The sequence below is a fragment of the Brachyhypopomus gauderio genome, unplaced genomic scaffold, assembly GCF_052324685.1.
Source record: "Brachyhypopomus gauderio isolate BG-103 unplaced genomic scaffold, BGAUD_0.2 sc47, whole genome shotgun sequence".
NCBI classification, from domain to species: domain Eukaryota; kingdom Metazoa; phylum Chordata; class Actinopteri; order Gymnotiformes; family Hypopomidae; genus Brachyhypopomus; species Brachyhypopomus gauderio.
The window spans coordinates 2,451,941-2,461,691 of record NW_027506873.1 but is presented as its reverse complement, the minus strand read 5'-3'; the positions used below and the strand labels follow the sequence as shown (position 1 = coordinate 2,461,691).

The window sequence follows — 9,751 nt, the reverse complement described above, 5'->3', positions numbered from 1 at the left end:
GAGCGTTTGATGGCCCTGCCCTGCAATGCCATCGTGCTTCAAGTGCCATCTTAATCATATTCTTCGATGACAGGCAGAATATTAGCAACACATCGCGCCTTTCTAGCCAGCCGGTTTGATGCAGTCGGATGCAAAACCTCAGAGTGAAGTAAAAAAAATAATGCTTTCTACTCTTTGCAGTGAAGGAGATTAAAGTAGCTGATCAACTCAGTCGAGCCAAACGAGGAGGAAACAGACACGAGACAAACAATTAGCAGGATTTATTTACAGTAAAACTAATGCAAAGTTCATTTCTAAGTGTATGTATTCTTCATCAAAGATACATCATAAATATATTATATGCCATTTTGCTTTTACTGCATAAGTCACTATAGGCGCACACAAAGTGTCATTTGACATATTCATAATAAAACATTAACTGCATAGTAAAATGTGGGGGGGGGTGAAGAATGAAGCGGTGATGTTAGCTTTTCAGAAAACACATTACGTTCCAGTCCCCTTTGTACAAGCAGGCGCACTAAAGCAGACACACACACACACACACACATTTTGGAAGGCAACTTTCCTACAGCAGTCTATAATCGATATACTGCTTTTTGGCAGATTTTATGACATACAAGTCTTTATTGCCACCAGCTACAGGATATTAGCATTGAAGTAAGGCAGATGAATCAGACATGGAAAATATACTTTAAGAAATCGCTGAGGATTCCACGTTCCAAGCACTGTGTTCCTAGATAGGCATCCAATGTAGGCATTGCGAAGTCATGCACACACTTAACAGCCATTAGTCAGGACGTGGTCTCCAAGAATAAAAGCATCGGAACGTACACACACACACACACACACACACACACACACACACACACACACACACACACACACACACACACACAAATCATAAAGCAAAAGAATCTAATGGCAAATATAATCCCTCGTGGAGAGATTAACAGCAGTTAGCCTAAATTTGATGAGAATAAGAAACACCTGAATCATGGACTATAAAGTAAGCAACAAAACAGACACGAATAGTAGCGAACCCAGAAGTTTCGAGGCTAAACTCCCAGAAGCCTCCACACATTGGCACGCACCACCACCTTGGCGAATGCAGTCTCGTACAAAACACAAACACATCCCTTGAGATTAAAAAAAGCTGCTTTGCATTACGGTAATAATACGGTGCATCGTCTTTCTCCCCCGGAGACTGATGTTGGTAAACATTTCCTATAGAGAGTCCTGTCAGGTGTTGGGAGATATTTCCTAGGTATTGTGACAGAGATAAGGGGGGGGAGGGAGGGAGACGGAGGGAGTGCAGGAGACACGAGGGAGTTGGAAGAAAGAGACGCGGAGGTTGGGGCAGGGGGGGTTAGAGCGAGGGAGAGAGGAAAAGAAAGCAAGAAAGAAAGAAAAAGTGAGAGTGTGAGAGAGCAGGTGAGGGCCCCATAACACACAAGTCTGTAGTTCGCCTACTGTGAGGCAGTAATGTCAGTAATATCAACCCAGCTCCCCTAGCCTAGAACCTGCTCCCAAACATGAATCAAGCAACATGCAGCACACTACTGAAATCGAAAGAACTGAATGCTAATAGAAGAATTATAGAGAGCACGATCAAGATGGCCTCCAGAGTCCAGCCTTAATTATGTCTGCTTGAGGTATCAGGATGACAGATGTGATTCGAACACCGATGGTGATGATCTATCGCTTTCATTACCGAGTGTTTGAAGAACTGTACGAATAAACACAGTTCATAGTGGACAGGAGGACATTTAAGCTTAATGCTTTCACTTCATTCGGCCTTCTGGAAACAGGTGTCTTAGGGTCGTCTGAACGCGGTCGAAGTCATTTAAAGCTCCATCATTAAATAATAGAAATCAACTACACTACTGTTCAGCTTTGTCTGTTGCGGTGCAGCCGGTAGCTGCCGGAGAGGCCGTGTGCAGGGCTGCCGAGGGAATCAGAAGGCGAGATCGCGTGCCGGCGTCCCGCAGCGGGACACTCCATTCCGCCCGATCCAGCGCACATCGTGATCGTGATCCAGCGTGAGACAGGAGCAGGACGGCTCTATGCCGTCGTCTCCAAGAATCTGGCCTCGCCATCCCCCTCGGCAGACAGGGTGAGCTGGGACTGCCGGGGGTCCTTCACCTCTGTACCCTCCTCTTCCTCAGTCCGGCTAAGGCGCCTGCTGTGGAGAAACAAAAGGAGAGATACTTTTACCTCAGGCCCGATGCAGGAGGAAGGGCAGAGGGTGTCCTCGTCACCCTAGGTTAGTTTACACACACCTACTGGTAAGAGCCAGCACTGAATGTTATGCAGCAGAGCCCACTGCTTACGTAACGACACCAGTCGCACTTACGGAATCAAAAAAGGGAACCTCATCAGAGTCTGGTGCACCTGCTCATTTACTGACCTCGACCCCATAAAAAGTGGCAAACTGGCATCTCATCCAATTCTCACGCGCACGTTTTAATGCCGCCAGCTCGAACGGCCGCCTCAAAACCTGCCCACGATCAAACCGCTGGAAATCGCTTGGAAACACAAGTCGCACAATATCACCAAGAGAGTTAAAAACAAACAAAACAAATCAGAAACTGTACGCCATGGAGGTCTTGCTAAATTAACTTCTCCAGAGCTAGTGTTGTTTTGCTGCAGCCGAGTAATTCATCACACGGCCCTTTCGGTGCGAATCAGCAGGAAACTCTGTAGGTGCAGGGCTCCCTGGTTCTCCACTCTAAACAAACCTCTTTGCGGGGAAGAAGCAGATGATTGGATGATAACCCTAATCTTCTAGAGGGAACAAAAAACAACCTATGAGGCAACATACGCTCTTCCATACCGTCGAAGCAAAAACAAAGGTCTTTTGTTTTGATCTCGTGATCTCTCGAGTTAAAATTGAGACACTGCTAGGAGTTTATGCAGGGCTCATCGAGATTGCGGTAGGGCTCGCTGAACAGAGTGTGGTCTCAGGCACTCTACGTGCATGCAGAGTTACGGTTAGTCATTACACCAGCGTGAAACCTCTCCTACGGTCCATCCACAGGCGTAAGGATGCTTCTAATTTGTTAGTAAAACTCGAACACCATGCTGCTCTCTCCGGTCACCTGCTGCCTGTTTTTTTAATCATCGTCAGGCCTGTAGAGATACTTCATCACCAGGCTGTCCATTTTCTTCTTCTTCTTCTTCTGTTCTTTCTTGCTCGCGGGTCTTTCAGGACTGTCTGGTCCCCTCTCCTCATCCGACGCCTTCTTACACGGACCCTTTTTGATGCTGCTGGAACTCCGATAGGAGACGCTGGATCCAGCGCTGGACGAGTCGGAGGACTCGGATGATTCCGATTCGGACTCGCTCTCCTTCTTCCTGCCCTTCCGGGATCTCTTCTTCCCTTTTTTCTTGGATTTCTTCCCACGCTTCTCTGACGAGGAGCTGTCTGAAGATGAGCTCTCCGACGAGGAGTCCCGGTTCTTCTTCGAGTTCTTCTTCTTGGCCTTGTGACTGCTCATGCTGCGTGAGCTGTAACTGCTGCCAGAACGCGAGCGGTCCAGCGCCGAGCTGGACACGGAGGCCCGCAGGCTGGACGCACTCCGGCCCAGGATATCATCGTCGTCGTCGTCGTCGTCACTTTTCTTGCCGCGTCCAGCCTTCCGGTCGTCCTCCCTGCCCCCCGTCCCTCTCTGCTCCCCCTCGCCATCGGAGTCCTCCAGACTGCGGCGCTGAAACTTGACAGGCTTGAAGCTGAGGACTTCGTTGATGGCTTTCTCCAACTCGGGGTCCAGGTAGTTACGGTGGGTGACCGATTTCACATCACCGCTGTCCACTGCGCCACCGTCCTCGGAGGGCCGGGTCCGGGCGGGCGTGGAGAGGCTGCGGCTCATGGACCGGGGGCTGTAGGCAGACACGCCCCCTTCGCTGAAGGCCACGCTCCTGCTGTCGTCGTCGTCGTCCAGGTCCACACCAAACTCGCTCAGGCGGCTGCTACGTGCCAGCGAGGCTCGAGAGGCCAGGCTTGCGCTGCCGGGGCTCCGCCCCCCCGGGCGCCTGCTCGTGCCGGGACTGACCGGCAGCCCGTAATCACCGCGCCCATCTTCCGCCCATGAGGTGCTGCGCCTCAGGCTGTAGCCGCTCAGGGTGGACGCGTCATCGTCGTCGTGGCGATCCAGGCCCCGGCGTATGGATGCGCGGCTGGGCACCGTCGACGATCCCCCGGGTTCCTTGTCCGCCTCCGGGCTGCTCCTGGCCCAGCGCCGCTCCAGGCCTCTTCGGGCCCTGCTGGTGGCCTCCGAGTACGCCTGGGAGATGACGGAGCCCCGGTCCTCCGGGTCCTCCGCAGCTTTGCTTTTGGATTTGCGGAGCGAGGAGCGGTCCGGCCCATCCGGCTGCTCCTTCAGGGCGTTAAAGAGGGAGCTCTCGTCCCCCGTGCCTCCGATAGAGTCCTTCAGGTTGGAACGCTTCCTGTAGCTAAGTGAGCTCATCACGGACATGGGCCTACCCTGCTCCACATCTCGGACATCTTTGCCATTCTGCCCTTCCTTACCCCCTTTCCCTTCTACTGCGTCTTTGACGTCGGCATTAGCTGCATTGGGGTATTTGAGGCTTTTAGGAGGAAGCAGAAACACAGACACGTGAAGAAAAACAGATCAACACGACAGAGATTCAGGCATAATGAGCGCCATCTACAAATGCATAACAAAAGCTCGTGTAGCGGGAAAATCTATATATAAGGATAACACCAAATAAAATATGAACGATCTTTTGTTAGGAATCTGAATAATAACATTACCAAAAAGAACAAAAACATATAACACACCAGGAAACAAAAGTAAATATTTAAGGAACATTTTGAATGACACTCTGGAAATAGAGGCATGGATCAGACACTTTAAGCAGACTGTTTACAGGAAAATGTGCTGGAGAGAGCCACTGATATGGCCTCCCCTCCACCAAACGCCTCGGTGAAGCCCATCAGAAGGCAACACCCATCTCAGAATGCCATTAGGTTAGCAATAATCGTGTGAAATAGCCTCCACGCCACTCCTCACGGCTGCAGGTACCACAGGGTAAAGTCTGGTCCTCAGCCCCACCTCTGTGCACTCTCATGGAGGCGGAGATAAGGAACCTGACTATCATTTCAAGCCCGGGGAAGCACGGGCTCTAATATCCAGCCAGAGGTGCTCCATACTAACCTGGGGGTCTTCAAGCTGCCCTCATCCGAGAGAGTCTTACTGGAGCCCTTATTTTTCGAGAGCCACGATTTCACTCCATCCACGCGATCCTCCACCTCAGAGTCCACATCCGAGTCATCACCGCTGCGCAGAAAAAAAAAGATTTGGCAGTTTTTGCTATGCCTAGTGAACGATGTGTAGTCACTACTAACCGTAAAGACAAACGTGTGAGAAGGCTTCATTCCAGACAAACAGGAGTACAAACCATGGTTTTCATGTGGGTTAGTGTGTCAAATAGCACATCAGAGCCGAGCTGGGAAAGCGTTCACTCCTCCCTGGCCAACACGGGAGACCGGTCGACGGCCAACGCACAATACAAAAATATTGTAGGAAAAAAATGTAGTGGAGAGCAGAGGCATGCCATGCCAACGCGACAGAACACGAGGAGACAACAATAGCAGAGTCGGATTTTAACCACACCGAAAGCCAACCACGTTAGATCAACCACATAATTGAAAACATTTGCATAATTGAGTCCACTCGTAATTGTGATGCATAGAGTGAGAGGAAGTGCTGTGGCTCGGAGGTCCATGTAATGTAGCTCTTTAAAACAGTGAACACACCCTGTAGATAATGGAGCCTTCCATAAATACGAATGCACCTCAAATGCTCCCCCTTCTCCTCTTAAGTGTATAATAAGTTGCGATTGGGCCTGTCAAGCAAACAGAGTCCAGCCTCAGAACGAAATGCAAATCGCTTCTTCAAGGGACAATTATGTGGTCTGGCTACCTGGGCTGCGTTAATGGTAAAACGTTTCTGAAATACAGAGGCTCCAGCAAAGTGATGGGAGAGAGAGAGAGAGAGAGAGAGAGATGGAGAGAGTTAAACATAGAAAGTCTTTACAATCCTTTGTGACTATCATATATATATATAGCATCGACATATTGACTAGGATTTTCCAGCCTCCAGGCTGTAGGAAGGAAACACAAGAGGTTTGACATGTTCTCTCAGTCTTCTACTCTTTCTATAATGGCTGTGCATTTCTCCTACCTAATAACACGCTGCCATTTATGACCTGTGCTATGTGTCCCTAGTCCACTGACGGTACCGCAATGTCAGATCGAACTCCTTTGGCAGCCATGGCTTTGATGTTGCCATTCATCAATAATGCCCATTGGCCACTGGCTTGCAGTTGGGGTTCTGAAATCCAAATCCAGTGTTTGTAAGGTAGGCACCAGGGCGGTGTGCCTACGTTCTCAAACACTGCGTAGGACAATTTTTGCCTCTCACAATTTTAGCAACCATGCAATTATGTTGCATTACATCCATAACATTCTTAATAGTAATTTACAAAGATATTCACAAAGGCGGGAGTACCGGCTCCGAAGGGCCCGGTTTGCCTGCCATGCTGAGGGCCTGTGGACAGTTCCTCAGCCCCGAGGTGCCGCCCTCAACATAACTACGCCGTCTTTTTATCCCGGCTTTTTTCATGGCTATAAATGGCTATGCAGTATAAACTGACAGGACCAAGCTGTGACGTCCAGCACATATGCTACTAACATTTTTTTTTATGCATGTCGGTAAAGAGCTCCACATGCTCACAGATACGGAAGTCTTTGCCACGTTCGGCTTGTGTGAGCCAGAACTGCCTCTGGGTGCATATGTGGGATGTGGATGAGTTTGGAAGCGGCATTTGGAGTGGAACAAAAACGTTCGGAAGGACGCTCTCGAGTGGTTGGGACCGACCTGATCCCCTGAGAAGGAACCCTCATCTAGTAGGGAACACAAATATACTTGCCCCATTTCCCCCACACATCTCCTTCCCTGCCCATAAAATTAGTGCAATGTATCTATAACTGGCAGGCTCTGTTAGGACTTATGAAAAAAAATAGATCTCTCAGGAAGAGACAAGGGTGAAATAACGTTTGCTTGGTGTGATCGCTGATCTTGCCTAAAGCAGAATCTGACACCACGTCATGACCCACGTACGCACTCTGAACTCTCCCTCGAGCCAAAGAAAACCTGAAAAAATCCCAGGGGTGAAACCACCTTATTGGCACCGGTCTGCCCGGTTTGGCTTCAAAGCGCTCTCTCTGTGCCAAAAGCTCATTCGCTCTGTCAAAACTTTTCAAGGCCTTATTTTCGTTCTCGCAGTCAAAGCATTTTCTGGGACTTTGACAAATGGGAACAACAGCATGCAGAATAAACGCCTGCCAGTGAGGCTGACTGGGTGCAGACGTCCCAGTTCTGAGGTATGTTGTCTGATCATGGAGGCCGTTTACTCGGTGGCAGACACACGAAGACTCACTACCTAATTCAAATAAGCCAAATACATTGAACGCCTTTGTTCTATATACACGAGACAGACATGCACCCCTCCCGAATGTATGGTGCACTCGTCACGCCCCAATTGGCCACCGATGCCTTTACGCAACGGGCTTGGAGCTCCGCCCCTCCCAAGCAAAGAACACACATGGCCACTTTAGATCCTGACATTAATCAGTTGTGACAACGCAGTCCTATTGGTTGCATATCTCCGTTCCACCCAATTAGATTGATCATTAAGGCTGTGGTAGGTAGGCCCCACCCCCACCCTCGCCATTAGTTTTATCGCTCAGTCATTCACAGCCAACTGCCTTCGCCGCATTACACTCGCACTGCACAACATTCATCAAATCACGCAGCTGAAACATGCATTACTGGCTCATAATGACATTTCTAGTTAACGCTCGAAAATAAATCGTGCGCTGGAGAAAGACGCCACCCCCGGTGCATTTTGCCCGTTCCTGCCCCGGGGGGAATCAATACTCCAAAGCCCAGCAGTCAATGTCTCAATCAGTGCTCATGGCGTTTACTACGAACCACATTCGCAAAGGTGCTCGTCCCCTTACCAGTGTGTCTATGACATCTGGACTCTCTGATTTGTCTGAGAATCGATCCCTGCGCTGTTGGCGGGGTGGGTGACGCGGCGTAAAGATAAAGCTACACGCGGAAGAGGCAAGCGGATGGAAGCTGTCTCTCTGAAACCCAGGAGTTCAGCTTTCCACGTCTCAGCAGGTCCGACACGGACGCAGGCTCCACCTGCCAAAGGCAACCGCTCTCCCTCTGTTGTAACGAGCACAGCGTGTTGTTTTTAACAATGCGCTGGACGTTAGCGGAGTCCAGGGTCCTAAGGATCGTTAAAGTGGTTCTACTGAATGGACCATTTGGAACAGACGTGAAATGTCAGTTTCATGCATGTGAGACAAACACGAGACAGAGATGATGGTGCTGTTAAAATGCATAAAATACAAGGAGCAGGCTGCAGGCAGACAGAGACGTGTGACGCTGGATTAAAAATATTATATTTTCAGAAAGATCCATTAATTAAAAAATCTAACCAACACATTTTTAATCCTGTGCCATGAATTATGTCATCTTACTCAGCCATGCACAACTGTGTTGTGTGAAACTTCGGTATCATTATTTCCACATTACAATAGAATACGCCATTCTCTGGCACACGTGAGGGACGAAGACCAAATGTCCAACAAACAACATGGAGCAAATGAACGTGTGCAGAGTTCTCACGTTTTGCTCTTCCGTTTCTGATATTTTGTCACCATGTCTTGTAAACTGTCACACACACACACACACACACACACCCCAAGAGAGAGAAAAGGACATGAGTGAGCTTCAAACCATAAAATCACACAAAAAGAAAAAAAAATGGCACTCAGAAATCTCTCCGTGTTGTGGAGTTGGACAGAAGGGCTCGGAGATGGAGAATTTCGGCCACTTTGAACCCAGTCTGAGAATAGCCCTATATTTCAGAAAGGAGATGTTTAGATACAAGTGTGTGTGTGTGTGTGTGTGTGTGTGTGTGTGTGTGTGTGTGTGTGTGTGTGTGGATTTCTTTGTACAGCCTCTCTCCCTGACATGCCATTTGCCCGGGAAAGAAAGCTGGGGATGTATAAGCCATCACTCTCCCCCTGTTTACTGCGGAGATACAGAGTTGTAGTGTACTCTCCCCCAGCTCGGGAGAAGCAGCCTCCTCGGTGTGACGCTAGACGAGAGGTATAAAGGAAAAACAACAATAAGAAAAAAATAAAACAAAGACAGGTGTGAGAACCAGGCTCCAGGGACACCATTAAGCCAGGTCGCCATCACAAACAAGAGGAGAGAAGACACAGCGCTGATAAAGAGCAGAAAGAGAGAAAGAAAACGCAGGCGACCACGTGAAGAACACGGCTGGAAGCGAGAGCATCTACTGAGGGTCTGGGGTTTTCAAAACAGGGCGTGTGCCTCCAGCACAAACTTCACATCTAAACACACAAATCATTGCCCAGTATTCAGTAGAACAGACACTAGATTTTTATTCATACGTAGACTTTTATTTTGTCCTGTAGGTTTCTAATGAGAACTTAGAGCCGTGTTAGTCGGAGATAAAATCCTAGCCAGAAGGGTGTACCTGTTGATGAGGTCATCATTATCATCACTCTCCATCTCGTCCTCAATGGCCGCCTGCAGATCGCCAATCCTCTTGAAGGCCAGCTTGAGGTCCGCCTGCAGACTCTGATTGGCAGCTTCCAAGCTCTCTATGTCCATTTCCTGCA

At 49.0% G+C, this 9,751-nt stretch overlaps 1 protein-coding gene across 7 annotated transcripts in view; it reads right to left on the bottom strand.

Annotated features, from left to right (window-relative positions):
• Nucleotides 1-245: 245 nt before the first annotated feature.
• Nucleotides 246-9,751, bottom strand: part of myo18aa (myosin XVIIIAa) — a 72,754-nt gene continuing 63,248 nt past the window's right edge. For 6 of the 7 annotated variants that reach the window (XM_076986659.1, XM_076986660.1, XM_076986661.1 and 3 more), the window contains 5 exons: nucleotides 9,607-9,746; nucleotides 8,727-8,771; nucleotides 5,178-5,300; nucleotides 3,099-4,587; nucleotides 246-2,182 (listed from right to left, as the gene is read on the bottom strand). In XM_076986659.1, the coding sequence (XP_076842774.1) occupies nucleotides 3,114-4,587; nucleotides 5,178-5,300; nucleotides 8,727-8,771; nucleotides 9,607-9,746 (1,782 nt within the window). In that variant the 3' untranslated portion in view covers nucleotides 246-2,182; nucleotides 3,099-3,113. The remainder of the gene's footprint in view (nucleotides 2,183-3,098; nucleotides 4,588-5,177; nucleotides 5,301-8,726; nucleotides 8,772-9,606; nucleotides 9,747-9,751) is intronic. The other variant, XM_076986663.1, reaches the window with a different exon arrangement.